At 36.2% G+C, this 17807-nt stretch overlaps 1 protein-coding gene across 1 annotated transcript in view; it reads left to right on the top strand.

Annotated features, from left to right (window-relative positions):
• Positions 1-17807, top strand: part of ATM (ATM serine/threonine kinase) — a 69657-nt gene that overhangs the window by 36464 nt on the left and 15386 nt on the right. Inside the window, 15 exon segments of the mRNA XM_009890923.1 lie at positions 869-1040; positions 1470-1611; positions 2256-2432; positions 2836-3010; positions 5071-5158; positions 5517-5672; positions 6628-6712; positions 7128-7216; positions 7312-7414; positions 7703-7724; positions 7727-7838; positions 9307-9411; positions 9933-10052; positions 11137-11371; positions 13255-13422. Coding sequence (XP_009889225.1) covers positions 869-1040; positions 1470-1611; positions 2256-2432; positions 2836-3010; positions 5071-5158; positions 5517-5672; positions 6628-6712; positions 7128-7216; positions 7312-7414; positions 7703-7724; positions 7727-7838; positions 9307-9411; positions 9933-10052; positions 11137-11371; positions 13255-13422 — 1949 coding nt within the window.

The following is a 17807-nucleotide window of genomic DNA, read 5'->3' as shown; positions in this document are numbered from 1 at the left end:
CTTAATATATTTTTCGTCTAAAAGACTAGTAACTGATAATTACAAATGCTGAGCAACAGTATGACTTCAGTATGATACCTTCTTCAGCACCTCTGCAAGCTGTAAGTGTCAGCCTTTTCTGCATTGTGTTTCCTTAGATGATTTGTTAAATTTAGTTCAAAACACAACCAGTATATCTTCAGTCTGTTCTTTATTTGCTCTGGTAGTTAAAGCGATGTTGTAGAAAATGGAAACGTTTTTTTTGAGACATGCCCAGTATGAAGGAAAGAGTAGGGAAATAGATTTTGGTTTCTTTCTGACGAGAATTAACATCCCTCTTTTAAAACTATTTTCAAGGTCAATTTTGTTTGGTTGTTTCTTGTATGATGTCATCTGTTTTTATAAAATATTTTGTCTGGAAAACAAATGAGGAACACAGTGATACATCATTTTGTGTAAAATGTAGGTTAATTCTTACTGAGTGTACAGGCTACTGTTTGTGTCCACAGGCTACTGTTTGTGTTTCATACCCTTAGGGAAGAAAAATGAGTGTCTCTCAGTGGCTGTGATTCTGACCTTTTGCACTTACCTGTTTCTGACACAAGCGAAAATAAAATCCATGTCTGATTTAAACTGCAAAACCCAGAGCCATAGGCACTCCTAGAAAACTGAGTTAGAACGTATAACTATTATTCATGAGTCTTAAGCTGCAAAATTTGTATACACATGATTTTAATCATAAAGCTCCTCAAGTGATTATTTATAAATGTTTACAGCTTTTTATGCCATAATAATCTCAATTCTAAAAGTAGTTTATATTAATTGCAACTTTTTAGTTTGAGATCTTGTTTTAGTGTGCATAAGACTCTAAAATTACCTGCATTTGCAGAGGCTGTTGGAAGTTGCTTGGGAGAAATAGGTCCCATGGATTTCTCCACCATAGCTCTTCAGCGTGCTGAAAATGCACTGGATTCTAAAGCAGTGGACTTACTTGAAGATAGAAAGCTTCAGTGGGTCTTCATAATGTTAACTCAAATAAATACTGCTTTGACAGACAATTGGTGAGTATACTTATTTATTTAATTTACTCAGTTCAAAGCTGAATACGAGCCATTAAGTTGTATGTTGTTCCAATAACGTAACACTCTGAAAGTGTTACGAACACCTGTTAGTGTCCAACCATTTGCTTCTTCAAGGCTCAGATTACTTATCCAGTCACAATTAGATGTTTCCTAGAAATTATCTAGCTGGAGTCCAGCCAGAGAGTCTCTTCTGTGCTGTAAAGGATAACACTGCTGTGGAGTAAATACTGAGGCTTTGCTTCATAACAAAATAGGCAACGGCATATCGTAGTCCAAAATTTTCTGATTTGATGCACACGTTGTTAGATTGCAGAATTATTTGTTTTGTATGTTTGTAAAGGTGAATTTTGAAAATAAAACATCTGAATGAAATTACTAATAATGATGTTGTGTATGTTATTCTTTCAGTATTGATGTTAGAGCTGCTGCTGTTTCCTGTTTGAAAAACATACTAGCCACCAAGTCTGGCAGTGAATTTTGGGAAGTTTATAAAAGTAAAGCTGATCCCATGTTAATCTATCTACAGCCTTTTAGAATGGCTAGGAAAAAGGTACTTCTTCTGATATACCTTATTTATATGGCATATGGGGTAGGGAAAACATAAAAATACGTATCTAAAGAAATTAAATTTGAAAATATTTTTGAGATAGACTGATGAATGCAAAATTTGGACTTTTCATCGGTCTGATTACAAATGTGATTGCTTTTTACATCTGTTTCTCCTTTCTGTTTCGGCATTTGTAACTTCTTCTCACAAGAAATTGCCAATTTGGCATTAGAAAGCTGTGTACGTTCATTATTAGACAGACAATTTTTTATTACCTGCTTGGTTATCTAATACATTCTTTCTCAGGATTCCAGTATCACTCGATGCAAAAATGTAGTGGAAAATAGGTCAGAAAAAAAGGTGCATAATTAACCATAAATCAGATGTATCCTAATTTTCAAACTTTTGATATGCAACCTAAATGTGATGTCAAATGTGGCCTTGTTGATGTTATCAGTAAAATTTTATTTTTAATACTTTCAGATTTCCTTGGGAAACTTTACATTTACACGAACAAAAGTAATATTGTCAACAATTAAAGCACAGTTAATATTTAATATGTTTCAATCTGTGCAGATTGCAGTATTTTTTTTTTTTAAATGCCATAGAATTTGTTTATATTTGCAATATATATTTTTTTCTTCTAGTTTTTTGTAGTACCTGCTAATGATACAGAGGCTCCTTTAGAGACTTTGGATGACACAAACCTGTGGATTCCTCTGGGAGAAAGTCATGAGACCTGGATCAAGCGTCTAACTAGTTCAATACTGGACAGTGGAGGTGTGCAGAATGAAGTTCTCCAGTTAATGAAGCCGCTGTGTGAGGTGAGCTAAATTATACATATGTATATGTGTATATGTATATGTGCTGTGATGCACAAAAATATATTATTACTCACCTTGATAGCAAACAGTAATTTCTGCTGTTAAGTTACTACATTTTCTTAACAGTAATTCAGATCCTTCATAGTCAGATATTGTAGATACCCTTAAAATACACTCTTGAAATACAAGATTTGAGAGTTAATTGTAAATGTAGATGAACTTAATATGACTACTTTAACTGAGTGCCAGCATAGCCTTATCGAGTGGTTTACGTTTTTCATATTACATATTCTTTCTCAAGCATTACATGTTTGTTTGAGTAGTTGTCCATTTGGTTATAACCTGACGAAGAAAGGCTTTTGGTTGTTTTTCTTAGCAGCTGCTGTGCATGATTGTTTTCTAGGTGAAAACAGACTTGTGTCAAACTTTGCTTCCATACCTGATTCATGATATCCTTCTTCATGACTCAGATGAATCTTGGAGAAATCTTTTGTCACTTCACATCCAGAAGTTTTTTACAGCCTGTTGCAGATTTGCCTCATCTAGTAGATCTACTACACCTCCAAATTCTGATTCAGGTAAGATCATAATATTTTCGTTTCAGCTGCAAGAGGGATTCTGGTTCTGAAAAGATTATCTTCTGACATCAAACATATGATGCACACTTGTAGGCAGACAGAATTTTAGAAGTTTCTGTCCAATTGTTTGATCTTTTTCAGTGGAGATACCAGTAATTTTGGCAGCACCCAAGTAGTTTCTTCTGTATCTTGTATTTCTTTCCTTATTCACAACTGGATAATGTTTATTACTTGCTGAATTTAGACATGATCCAATGTTGGACAGTCTCTTAAAATGACTCATCAGCAGTTAAATTCCTTTCTTACTCATACAAAAGCGATTAAAGGCACCTGGATTTTCCCCTTGGAAAAAAGACTAAACCTTGCTTTAGCTTCTGCCTAATGGTGATAATGGTCTCCCTATATATTCAAATGACCTGTTCCATGCCAGCAGAATAAAGGAACTTCTAACCAAAAGAACTGCAGCTGAGTATGAATAGTGCAGTAAGTTCTATTAAAAACAAAGCATCTTCTAATCAAGCTGGCTGGTGTCCTTTCCAGTTAGATTATGGCTGAAGTTAACAGAAATGCTGTGTAAAAAATAAGATCTTTGTCATTAGACTATGGGAATGGTACATGCAGTTATTTTCAGGAGCTGAAATAATGTATTTCTTTTATTTGTGCATGTCCCTTAACACAAATACAGTAACTTCAGGTTAATGCTTTTTTGTGCAGTAGCTACTCTGCTATATCTTCCAATCCCTTCCTCAGTGACAAATCACCAAAGGGATGAGTCTGTACAATGTCTTGCAGTCTCTTTACAGGCAAGTTATGCAACCTCCAGAGAGGTAAAGGAACCCTTAGTATTGCAGTTTCTCCTAAGAGTGGTGTAAATAAGCCTAATGATACTAGGTGTATTTTAAGGTACTTTTCATAGATGCTGCCAGTGCCTTTTCCTTCCCCAACTCGTTAATAATTTCCAGTACCCAAATATAGTTCATAGAATGGTTTGGGTTGGAAGGAACCTTCAAGATCATCTAGTCCAAATTTTTTTTCATTCAGAAATTTTCAATTATTCATCTGATCAAATTATGAAAGAGGAAGGAGCAATCTCTTTGGGGCGTTGACTGCCCCGTGCTAACAGAATGGGCCCTGCCTGTGAGACGCTACGTCTACATTTGGAAGTAGTGCAGCACATGGGGATGGATCTGGAGAGCAAAATGTCATGGTGCGTTAGGAACTGAGAGTCAGATGCCTCTACTGTATGTCTTTTGAAAGTTAAGCATGTGGGAGCTGACTTATAAAGAGGAGTTGATGTTCCTTCTATAAGGTCTTTGATAGCAGTGGAGAGTGATCGTTGTTTGCTTCTGTTTGTTGGGACACATGAAATGCCCAGATACTTACGTTTTTTTATGTGGCTTTTGCTTTTTTCAGGGGAAATTTCTAGTTCTGCGTCTTACTGTAGCATAGTAGTAATGAAACCCTTGCTTATGTTTTCCCTGTTTCTTGCTTCTTGTTACTTATAAATTAAAAATTTCCAGAAAAATGAAAAAATTATTAAGCCAATGACCAGAACACAACCTATAGCCACCTGATTTTTTTTGTAATCCAGAAGCAAGGTGTGGAAATAGAAATTTGTTAGAGGTATGTGTCTCTGTATGGTATTGTTTTTTTGTATAAGCATACATACGGTATAATAATCCACAATAAAGCTACTAATAAGTATTTCTATGGCTTTGGAATAACTTTATATGGCTCAATCCTAACGGAAGAGGTCTGTTTTGGAGCTTTGTGCAATGACATTGGATCATCTCTGAATGCTGTAAGAAGAAAAAGAATCCACAAATTATTAATACAAAGATAGTTTGATAAAGAAAATTGTGGTATAAACTACTGTAATGTCACTAACATATAAGGAGGCGAAATACGTTTTGTGACAATCTAGTAATTTAACTTTGGAAATGCCATCAAAGGAAGTTTTTAGTTATTTTCTTGGGTACAAAATACACCTTTTTTTTTGGTAAATGGATATGTTATTACAAAAATTCATTATATTCTTTCTTTTGAAATACACATCCCAGAGCAAGAAACCCATAATTTTAGAAGTTTGGATAAAGTATCTCGACGAGCCATGCTTGCTGTTGTTGATTACTTAAGAAGACAAAAGAGGTAAATTACAGCTTTCCAAAATGTTGCTTTAATTTAATTATGACTGTTCTAAGATCTGTTGATGCTCTAGATTAAGGAAGAAGGATGTGATAGAGAACATGTCAGTTAAAAGAATGAAGGTTTAGTGGTGACCTTGCATTTGTCACCGAAGTGATATGGCCAGTCTCACAGGGTTCTAACTATGCTGGAGGAGTTTTCTAAAATCTTCTTGTTTGATAAACTTTTTGTGGTATGGGTTTGGGGGGGAGGGCTAAGATAAAATTAGCCTTTGGTAGGCTTTATAGGTGAATTGGATTGATATTGTTTAATGTTAGAGAGAAGGTCTGTTACAGCAATATTAACGTCTTTATTTAATCAGATCTGTTTCAGGTACAGTTTTTGATGACAGCTTCTGGCTAGATCTGAATTATCTTGAGGTTGCTATAGCAGCACAGTCTTGTGCTGCTCACTTCACAGCCTTGCTCTACGCAGAAATCTACGCAGACAAGATAAATATAGACAAACAGCAAGAAAGGTACAAGGCTTGAGGAATACAGTTTATTGACATTTCTAGTAAAATGGATCATGGGGTTTGTGTCTCAGTAGTGTCTTGTTATGTGAGAAGTCAAGGAAGCTTTAAAAAAATTCCTTAGGTGTGTGTATTGACCTGGAAAATATTTCTACCAATCCTTCAATGTGAGCCCAACCTTGCTAGTTTGCTAGAGAGACACTCAAAATAGTGCCATTTTGACTTCTAACCAGAAAGTTTTCTTAGTAGCATGTGTTCTGGAGAAACTTCACTAAAGGTAATGCTTCTGAATACTAAAATGTATTGAATCTCACTTTCTAAATTGGACACTTTTGAGATTCTATTTCTCATAATTAATAGTGTGCTAGTGCTTAAATTACAGCCAGAAGTGAATCAAGGGGAGAAGGAAACCACAGAATGATGACCAGAGCTGTGTGGGTAGAGCTGAATGATCCTTGTAGAAGGAGTTTTCTTCTATAATGGACAATTATCTTTGTCTTCCAGTCTAGCAAGGTCAAAATACGGAACTAGTTTACCAGCTTCGTTTTGGCAATAAGTATCTCTTAAGGCAGTGAATGTGTAACAAAAGTATGGTTGTAAGCATACATATTATGTAGTTTCTTTCATTCTTTCCCAGAAGAAAGCATTCTTGCTTCAGGCATTCACAAAAGCAATTTGATTTCATAAAAGATGAGACATTATAAGGTGGTTGTGGTTTATTTTCTCTGAAAAACCACCTTGATGTTGAAATTCCTTGATGTTGATATTCTTAGTTCAGCTGATCGCTTTGTCATTTTGGTGGAAAGTCATTTTGAATAACAGGCCTGATCTTGCATTTGGTGTTTGTGCTCCTTACTTCTTAAGTGTTGTTTCAAAATTCCTTTAGGTCTTTGTATGAAATTTCATTGAACTTTACTGGTTGAAACATTTCTTCTAGGTCATCTTTTAAAGCAGCTAAGAGTTTGACATTTGAAGAAGAAAGTCAAAGAACAACTATTACTATTTTGAATGAAAAAAGTAAAGAAGAAACTGGCATAAGTTTACAGGTATATGTATGCGCTTCATAATCTGAAAGCAAACCTCATATAATTACAGTAAGCAGTAGGTTTCATTTGAGCTGAAGACAGATGTAGTTGAACTTCAAAAAACGTATTTGAAGGTTGTCCTCATGCTCTAATTCAAAGGGAACTCAGCTGCCTTTTGCTTTTCAAACAGTCCACCTAAAGCCCAGTGCTATTTTTTTAATAACTTAGCAGAGAAGTTAGGTAGTCCTGAAGAGTTTTGCTAGACTACTAAACTTTCTTCCTGGGATGATAGCAGGCTCAGATACTGCCTGAAGGAAAATTAAGCAATGATAACAACATGTTACACGGAAGGACTTGTATTTATAAACTCACATTGATATATATAAAACACACTTGAACTGGTTCCAAATTCTTTGTTTTATGGTGCGTGTTCTAGGACCTTCTCATGGACATATATAGAAGCATTGGAGAACCTGACAGTCTCTATGGCTGCGGTGGAGGAAGAATGTTACAGCCATTAGCACGGTATAACTTATCAATGTTCTTTTGTTCTTTAAGTTCATTGCTTTCATTTATTAGTAAGGAACTTAAGTTAACAAGAAGTTTTCAATTTACAACAGGATCAGAACATATGAGCATGAAGCAGTATGGGAGAAAGCCCTCGTAACATATGACCTTGAGACAAGCCTCTCTCCATCTACTCGCCAGGCAGGAATAATAGAGGTAATTTTATTTTATAATAGGAAATGGATGTAGGAATTGATATCCATCATCCCGAGAGTCATTTGTAGTAAATGCAAAATTGGTTTAGGACTAAAAGAGGTATCTTTGGTCATCAAGTGCAGCCCACTGTCATAGGCATCCAAACTTCATAATATAAGACAACTCAAGCTGCGTTTAGAAATACTTATGTTTTGGCCTTACCCGCAAAAGCTACTTTGGTTCCAAAGGTAAAACAAATCAGTTTATTTAAGAAGGAAAACCAACTATCAGTAATTTTGTTAATTCCAGGCTCTGCAAAATTTTGGGCTTTGTTGTTTTTAAAAGGACTGGAAAATGAAAACACTGAGTGGTGTGCGGAACTACAGGAAATACGCTACCAGGCAGCATGGAGGAATATGCAGTGGGGCCACATCTCTTCTGTCAAGTAAACCAACCTCCTTTTTACTAGTTCTTTAAGTGAAAGGCAACGGTTTCAGTTCCAAGCAAAAAGACGTCATTAGAATATAATCTCTATGAAGCAGGTCACCTGATTTATCTTATTCATTGAATTGAAAAGCAGTCTTTTTCACTTAGACCTGTCTGTTTTGTAGGCACATCACTTTTCATTTTCCCAGGAAACTGTATGCAGTTGATTCTTCGTTTTCATTGTTCATAACTATAAACTGAAATTTTCTATTTTTAACTCAGGTAGTAGATATGTCTTAAGTACATATGAGGGATAGATAGTTTTTAATATTTAATTTATGACCAAATGGGGAAAATATTGCTTGGTAAGCCACAAGAGATTATCAAGACCTGGATAAGCAAACGCCAGTGTTGATTCATGGCTACTCCCTCTTAAGGAGTAGTCTCCTCCCTTATGTGCTCTTGGATGCCTGGCATTAGTTATTTCATATGACTGGCCAGGGTATAGTGCGAACTCTGTCCCTTCCTAGTACAGCTACATCATCGCACATTTTAGGAGGAATACATTACAGATTCACTGCATTTTGGCAAAAGCAGAAGTTCCATGATGGGCTCTTCTGTTAACTCCTCCTCCATTAACTTTTAGTAGTCATGAGAATGGAGGATTTCTCCTAAGACTCTTACAGAGAGATGGGTCTCGGGTGACGTACTCTGGGTGTGTTTATTCTCTTCTCATGCCCTGCCTTAAGATCATTGTTTTGAAGCGCCTGAAGGACTTCACAGACATAGCCTGTTGAAGGGCATAGGTCATGCCACAACCAGAATAAGCGTCATATATGTGAACTGTCTTTGTCCCTGGATTAGGGTTTTTATAAACCTCTTAGGCAAATAGAATATTCAGCTTTAATACAGGAGCAGGAAAACAACATGTAAGATGAAAAGAGAGAGAATGAGATAGCTGGAAAGAGGAGGGTCAAGAAGAAGAAAGAAAAGTGAAAAAGGCAAGGGAGAGAAAATTAAATTGAACACTATGGGTTTTTCCAGCCTTCAATTTTCTTCATTTTTTCCTTTTTAAAACTATTGCTGAAGGTAAATGTAAAAAATTGTTGATCTGAACTGAAGTTGCATACATACCATAATATGTATCTTTAAGCATAATACTGTGAGAAGTGTGTTATGATTAAATTTTTATTGTGCAGTTGGGTTTGTATCGTATTTTTGATACAACCTTGAACATATTCTCCGTATTCCAAATGTTTTGACCATTACTGGTTTTTCTTTGTTTTAAAGTAATAGCTTGAATTTATAAAATACTAAATTAATTTAAAATTTAAAGGGTTGCATTGTTTTTTATTGTGCAAAACAGCAGTCCATCCAACTGCAGAAAATGTACTACTAAAAATATTTGTCATAAAGATAAAATTGACTTATTTGTAGAGAAATACAATTTTCCTTTCATTTTGTGTTACTTTTGTCTTATTTTTAAGAGATGAGACAGGAAGACCAGGGTACCATGAATCATTGTATGATGCTCTTCAGTCTTTACGAGATAAGGATTTCTCTGCTTTCTATGACAGTCTTAAAGATGCCAGGTAACTGCATGCAAATATTCTGCTATTAGAGAGAGAGAGACGGAGAGTGTGTGTGTGTGTTTGTAGTCACAAGTTATGTATAAAAGACTACACTGGGGTTTTATGGGCTTAAATACAGACTTGTGCATAGAATAAAATGAATACTTTCGGACTGCAACTTCGTTCTAAGTTTTATAACTTAAATTTATCTTTTGTGCGCATACAATTTGTGTGCTAACTGAAGATACGTTTCCTATAGTATACATGCCTTATATTGGAGTCCTCTTAGGTGTATTTGAATGCTGACTACTCTCCCTTAGCTGAGCTGCCTCATAGGCTTTGGAGTTTATATATGCTTACTGTGTTTCTATTTATTTACAAACTTAGTTTTCTGAACTTTAACGGTGATACAAAATAATTCCCAACTGATAGCTTTGCTGTTTAAATTCCGTTCACTGTATGGAAATTGTGTTATGGATGTTTGGAATTATTTGTGGATATTAAAAAATTAATTTATTACTCTTTCTCTGTTAAATCCATAGAGTGAATGAAGTAGAAGAGCTGTGCAAAGGCAGCCTTGAGTCTGTTTATTCATTATATCCAACTCTTTGCAGACTACAGCTAATCGGAGAGTTGGAAAATATAGGTCTGCTGTTCTCCAGGTACTTTTAAAAGCTTGTTTCATACTCCTTTTTCAGTTTTCAGGATTTTTGGTAATCAAGTCTAGCACAAAAATAAAATTACCTCCACAAACGTTATTCATGAACAACTCAAACTTCATCTTAAAAATTATATGAATTTTAGCTTTACTACGTGTAGACACGTCTAGATTCTCTTTATTTCCCGACTAGATTTATTTGTGGTCTGGTTTTAATTATTTGATGATATGCCAATATTGTATTTTAAATAGTTGTTTTCTTTCCTTTGTTTTGAGTTCCCTGGTATACTCCAAGGTAGCAGTCATATCTCCTAGCTTTTGGTTTACTAAAGTAACTGAGTCATCCTCTTCTAGTTTCCTTTCTAAAAATGTTTTCCATTTCCTTGACGATACCCATAGATCTATTTAAAGTTGTTTCAGTTTGAATCACTTTCTTCATGGACCGCTATTACCATCAGTGTTCTACCTGAATTCTTAACGTTGCTTTTTAATCATAGGAAGTTACTTATCTCTGTAGGGCTTGATTTTATTTTTTTTTTTATTTTTTTCTGCTATAGTTGTGTCTGTTTGGTAGCCTATCATCATATTACAGTCATTTAGCATGTCTAGGACCTTATGAACCATTGCTATTTGCAGTTAATGAACCGCCTAAGAAAATAATATATATAATGACAACCTACACAGCTACAATGTCACAGTTTGGAATTTATGCTTATTAATCCATATACGATCTATATAATAAAATAGGAATCTTGGTCTCTAATCTTTTAAGTAGCCCTATGTTTGAATGCAGTTCCCTTTGCTGATGGAGCTTTAACACAACAGTTTTTGATGCTTAATCAAGAATGTTTACAGTGGAGTTGTTCACCTTACTAATGTTGGTCTCTTGATCTTCATGTTTGTTAAAACTGGAAGCCTGCCAGTTTATTCTGTGTATTAATCACTGTAGGGTTTTATGGACTGTTTCTTGGTTTTGAACTGCAGACTGTGAACTGCCTCAGTAGTTTACTTTTGTTATTTATCTTGCATTCCACCAATATCTAGCGAGAATTAATAACAGGTCTTTTTTCCTTTGCTAACAATTGCAGATCTGTTACTACTCAACAACTGAATGATACTTATTTGAAATGGCAGAGACAGTCCCAGCTTCTCAAGGACAGTGACTTCCATTTCCAGGAACCTATCATGGCTCTGCGCACTGTAATTTTGGAGATATTGCTTGAAAAGGAGAATGAAAATACCAAAAGAGAATGTATTAAAGACATCCTGACCAAACATCTAGTGGATCTCTCTAGATTGGCAAGAACTGCTAAAAATACACAGGTAACAAATTCCAGGAAAGACCAATGACAGATGTTTAGGTTTTTTATGTAAAAGAACTTCATTTTTTAACAATACTAAAGATTAATTGTATTCTAGGTTTATTCAATGAATCAATTAGAGAATTAAATGATGTAGAACTTTTTCATAAATTGTATTTATGGGCATGTTTTCTGAATTAAGTTCATAACTGTAAGCTACTCTATGAGGTAGATAATATAAAAATGAATTTTTTAGTGAAGAACGCTCTTACAGCTCTGTTACTTCATTTTGGTGCAGTTGTATATATCCAGCTTTCATTTGCATCATACTGTTGCAGTGTTCCAGAGTAAAGCTGCAGAAAGAACTCCATTGCATCTGTATATTTAGCGTTGTCTTCAAGGTTTTATACTCTCAAGGCACCATTGCACTGTGGTAAATATCTCTCTGTGAGTGACTTAATGGGATTTGCAGTATCAATGGTTTCTGCAGCTGCCAATGCATTTGAGGTCCAGAGTCAGCCTTTGCTTGTTCTGGGTAGTGCATCTGGAGGAGTAACTCAGTAAGAGTTTATAGAGCAACAATATCCTCCAAGAACCTCAGCAGAAAATAGTTCCAGCTAAATATATAACCTGCAAAGATATTTAACACTTCATATTATGTGAAACTATATTAAACTTTGATTTCAGGGAGGTCCTAACTATTTTTGTGAATAATGATGAAATCAGTAGAATAGCTGTCTTTGATTTCATAAATTTATAAGGTTTTCTCAGTGCCTCTGGAGTTGTTTGGGAAAATGACTTCTTCAGAATTTTTTTCTCTCACGCCTGCCCAGCCACTAACATTGTGGTGATGAGTGTCCTGTAAGACCCTGAACAGAAGTTAATTTTTTTTCACTTTGATTTTTAGTTACAGAAGAAGATTAAAATTGGGGTGCCATATTTTGGAAGGATTAGAAGGTTCTGAAAGATTGAGCCAGTGTGTTTCTGAAAACACTATCGTTTCAACCTCCTCAGTGTTATAGGTGATGTGCAACCTTTGGCGCATAATTCTGTGCCTTGTCAGTCTTTCAAACCATGGGATGATAACCCTTTCCTTTTGGCACACTAGTGGTTGACAACACTAAGTGTCTGGGTGGAGGAAAGTTTTTGAGGAAGCATTCTTTGTGACGAAAGGCTTTTCTTCCTCTTTGGTGCCACTACCATCCATCAGGAGAAGGAACAGTGTGCCATACAGAATCATCACACTGACCCCTAATTGAAGTACTCAAACTTACATTGTCATTTACAGGCATTCTTACATTTCGATTGTTTATCTTGCTTATTTAAAAATTTGATTGATTTGGTTATTGGTTGGACAACTTGTGAAAATACACTTTAGTCTCGATATTTGACATTGTTGAAAAGACAGTTTGCTCTTTGTGCTATCATAGTGATATTAGATGACTAAATAATGAGGATGTTACTTCACCGGTGGTACGAATTAGGAGGTAGGCGTGCAAAAGAATTAGTGTGTGGTGGTGGTGTTTTTCTTACTATTTTTCTGCGGTCTCTTAGGACTTAATAGTAATCACTAAACTAAAATTATAAATCCATAGTTTCAGTAGGTACTGATTGTAGAATTTCTATACTTTATACCTCCAACTAATTTAAAATGTTAAACATTGATACGTTTTTTTGGGGTTTGTGAAGTTTAATTCCGTAGTCTATTTTTGTTGCAAATCAGGCTTTTCTGCAAGGATATAGAAAAATAACTTCATCTTTTTGCTGCAAATAAGTTCTTAGCATTGGGTAGGCAGAATATGCTGCACAAGTAGAGCAAATGAAGATGGAGCTTAAAAATAAAACTTGCTGTGAGATACATGCATTTGACTTAAAGAATTGTTTATAAACTTTTTTCAATTTCAGCTTCCAGAAAGAGCTATGTTTCAGATCAAACAACACAACCCAATGGGATATGGAATTTCTGAATGGCAACTAGAAGAAGCTCAGGTTTTCTGGGCTAAAAAGGAAGAGAGTCTTGCACTGAATATTCTTAAAAGGATGATAAAAAAATTAGATGCAGATTGGTTTCAGGTATGTGTTACATAATGTATAAACTTATGGGAATTAAATTATTTAAGATCCTATTTCCACTTTCTGAAGTTTTTCCTCGGAAGAAAATTAAAAGGCTGTCTGCAATATTACTAAATCTATTTCGTACTCTCAAAATGTCTGAAAGCAAGAAAAATTTGTATTAGCAAATCTTATCAGGGGTTTTCAAAGCAAGTCTGTGAGAGTGGCAAACGTTAGAATTCATTATTCATTATTATGCCTCTGGTGCCACCACTGTGAAATATATAGCTTTTTAAAATCAGATGATTTCCCTTGATAAAAAAATTAACTTGTTTTAAACAAAACTGTTACATAGAGGTGTATCATCTTGTTCTGTGCCCATAGTTAAAGAAACTAATAGCCAAGCAGGATTGTTTGGGCATAGAATGATAGAATCAGTTAAATTGGAAAAGACCTTTGAGTCTGATCATTAACCTAATACTGCCAAGACCACTACTAAACCATGTCCCTAAGCATCATGTCTACACATCTTTTAAATATTTCCAGGGATGGCGATTCCATCATTTCCCTGAGAAGCCTGTTCCAATGCTTGAGAACCCTTTCTGTGAAGAAATTTTTCCTAAAATCCAACCTAAACATCCCCTGGCGCAACTTGAGGCCATCTCCTCTTGTCCTATCACTTGTTACTTGGGAGAAGAGACCAACCGTACCTGGCTACACCCTCCTTTCAGGTAGTTGTAGAGAGCGATAAGGTCTCCCCTCAGCCTCCTTCTCTCCAGGCTGACCAACCCCAGTTCTCTCAGCCGCTCCTCATAAGATTTGTTCTCCAGACCCTTCACCAGCTTTGTAGCCCTTCTCTGGACACAATCCAGCACCTCATTGTCTTTCTTGTAGTGAGGGATCCAAAACAGTATTTGAGGTGCGACCTCACTAGTGTCAAGTATAGGGGGACAACCACTTCCCTCATCCTGTTTGCCACACTATTTCTGATACATATTCTGCTGAGAACTGTAATAGTGTACATTTTTTTGTTGTATGAGTTGAGGCTTCTATTTCAGTGGGGCTGAAGCTGTATCACAAGGTGTACAGAAATTCCAGTCAAGTTTTTGACTGATAAACATTCACTACTGTACCTCAGACTTCTTTGTCCCTTGAACTAGTCCATGATCAAGGAACATAGATGCGACTTGGGGTGCTGTTTCATGTCTTTGAATCCTGACCCATTTACAAGCACACTCAGCTGTGAGTTTTATGTTGTACTTCTGAAATGGAATCTTACCTCAAACAGGGGAATGTTTTCTCATCAAATTTGACTTCAGCAAGTGCCTCTGAATCTTAGTTATCTTAGATATTTTTGTAAGCTTTCTGAAAAAACCCGTCACTTGATGTGAAGCAAATATTATATTCCCATCTCCAGTTCAGAATACAAGAACTGAAAAATCCCTTGCTCATATGTCAGCAGTATGAAGTTCCTAAGAAAAAGTGTAAAGAATAGTTGGGCTATTGTGGTTTAACTCCAGCCAGCAGCTAGGACTACGCAGCTGCTGACGCAGTTCTGCCCCTTCCCCCTGAAGGGCAGGGAGAAGAGGGAGAAAAGGAGGGGAAAGGGAAAGAAAAAAGTCATGGGTTGAGATAAAGACATTTTAATAGAAATATAACAGAAAAGGAAAATAACAACAACAATAATAATAATAACAACACAAGTCACTCTCACCAGCCAGAATAATGAATTCTAACGTTTGCCACTCTCACAGACTTGCTTTGAAAACCCCTGATAAGATTTGCTAATACAAATATTTGCTAATACAATATAACAGAAAAGGAAAATAACAACAACAATAATAATAATAACAACACAAGTCACTCTCACCAGCCAGTGAACTGGTACCTTCAGAGCAGTGATCGTGGATTCCTCCACCCAGGCCAACCCCCATTTATATACTGAACATGACATCTATGGTATATTATATGCCACTGGCCAATCCATTTGTCTTTCTGTGCTCCTTCTCAGCTTGTATGGGAAGCTGAAAAGAGTCTGTTAAAAGTATAGACATTGCTTAGCAACAACTAAAACAATATGCATTATTGACATTCCTTTCACAGCAATCACTAGACAGAAAATTATTTCTTTCCTGTCTGGAACCAGGACAGCCGTATAGCCAGAGTACTCCCCCAGCCTGATTTGTAGCACAAGAACTTCCTGAACCAGAGGTAGTTTCTTTCTAGGCAATTCTTTCCAGTGATTTTTATACCATAAATTTGTCCAGTCACTTTTTGAGTCTGTGTATGCTTTTAATATCCAAGAAAACCCTGTAACAAGGAGTTTCACAGCTTAATTCCCAGTGAATTTCCTCACCAGATTTGCAGATAACAGCAAACCAGAAAAAGAGATAGATTTTCTGAAAGGAAGAGCCATCAGTCACAGAGACCTCAGTAGTTTGGAAGGTTGTGCCAATAGGAATGGCATGAGATCAGTGGGAGGTCCTTCACCTGGGATAGAATAATCTGAAGCAGTATTACAGGGAGGGGTCTGACTGGCTGGGGTGTGGCTTTGCCAAAAAGGACCTGGGGGTCCCCGTGAACAGCAAACTGAAATGATTCAACAGTGTGCCCTTGTAGCAATGAAGGCGAACCATGTCCTAGGCTGCAGTGTGATTATTCTACTCTGTTTGGCACTTCTTAGCCCACACCTGAAATAATGTGTCCAGTTTTGGTCCACCATTCAAGAGAGACATTGAAAAATCGGAGATAGTCCAGCAGAGGGCCACAACAATGATTAGAGAGTTGGAGACCTTGGGAAAGGAATAAAGGTTGTAGGGATCGGGTTTTTTCAGCCTTAAGAAGTGAAGGCCTAGGGGGATCTAGTCAGTCTTCCAATACCTGAAGGGTAGTTGTAGTGAAGATGGAGGTAACTCTGCTCACAGAGATGCACGGTGAAAGGGCAAGAGGCAGTGGCACAAGTTGTTTCAAAGGAAATGCCATCTGGATACAGGAAGAAAATTATTTACCCAGAGGAGTGATGGAAATAAACAACAGACTTGGTTTAGGAGAGTCCTGGAAAACTTAATCTCAAGTTCTGCTTTCAACAGAAGGTTGAGTCAGCTGATCTCCAGAGGTGCTTTCCAGCCTCGACTTTTCTGTCACTCTATGATGTCCTTTACAAAAGCTATTCTGGCTTTTCTTCATATTAATCCATCTGTCTTCTTTGTGGTTTTGGTTTTTTTTGCTAATCTGTCCACTTCTGAGTCTTACTGACCTGTGCTTCCCTGGAACTTGTTAAAATATTGGTGTCACATCTGCCACCTGCCATTCCTCTTATATTAAGGCAGTTTTAAGCAAAAGCTTTTTTACCTCTTTCAGTAGTTTGGTTATTTTGTCTGTAATTGCTGTGGACCTCTTGGAAAAACACATTCTGACCCACGTGAGTAGTTTTTGTTTTGTCCATTTGTTCAGTAGCCTTTACTGTTGACACTTCAATAGCGGCAGACCTTTGAATCCCTCATAAAAAAAGGCTTTGCAGTGGGACTCTTCAAGCTCCTCTACAGTGAACACAAATGCAAATAATTTAAATATTTTTCTGCTTGATCTTTTCAGAGCACTGTTTGTTTTATAACTCTGTTGCCTTTTTATCAAGTCAACTGTCTGGTGGCTAGCTGCTCCTAATATGTTTAAAAAATGTTGGGTTTTTTTTATTATTTGTTGAGTCGTCTTCAAGTCCGTTTGGTTTTTTTGGAAAACCTGATGGTGGGATTTTATTTTTTCATTTGACAGGATATTTTTTTATTTCTTTAGTATATTTTCTTTTTCACTTGGACAAAACTTCATTTTGTGTACCAATGTGGTAAAAATTTCTTCATCATCCTTACCTTTGTGTTAGCTATGATGTCTTTGAGTATTTTTTGAAGAGTAATAAAAATTCATTTTGAACCCATATACATTATTAAGGAATATCACACTGCAGAAAAGCTGGAGACTTTGCGGCCAAGTTTTCCATATATATCAGGGTAAAATCAAGAGCTGCTGCTCCTCTTTTGATTTTCATGATTGCTCCATGAATCTGTTGATGAGAGCCTCCAAAAATTTAGTCATTCTCTCACCTTCCAGTGTTGCATTTACGCTGTCCGCATAAGGAGGTTTTGTATTTTCACAGCCCATGATATCCTTCAGTATTTCACAGTCAGTGTTGCCATCTTGATCAGGTGGTCTTTAATATGTACCCTGTACTAAAAGTATTTTGGAAACTTGTCCTGCTATACAGTTAAAGTTGAGCTTTCAATCTGGAGGCAAGTCCTTTGCTCCATCATCATCTCAGAGCTCTTTTAAACAAGTTTCCATGTAGAGGTCTGTCTGAAAAATTTAATGATTGCATATAAGTTACCGCAATTCCTGAATGTTTCCTATGGAGT

The sequence above is a fragment of the Charadrius vociferus genome, unplaced genomic scaffold (assembly GCF_000708025.1).
Source record: "Charadrius vociferus isolate BGI_N301 unplaced genomic scaffold, ASM70802v2 scaffold118, whole genome shotgun sequence".
Lineage (NCBI taxonomy): Eukaryota > Metazoa > Chordata > Aves > Charadriiformes > Charadriidae > Charadrius > Charadrius vociferus.
Note: the sequence above shows the minus strand (reverse complement) of the source record. Positions and strands in the feature narration are given on the sequence as shown.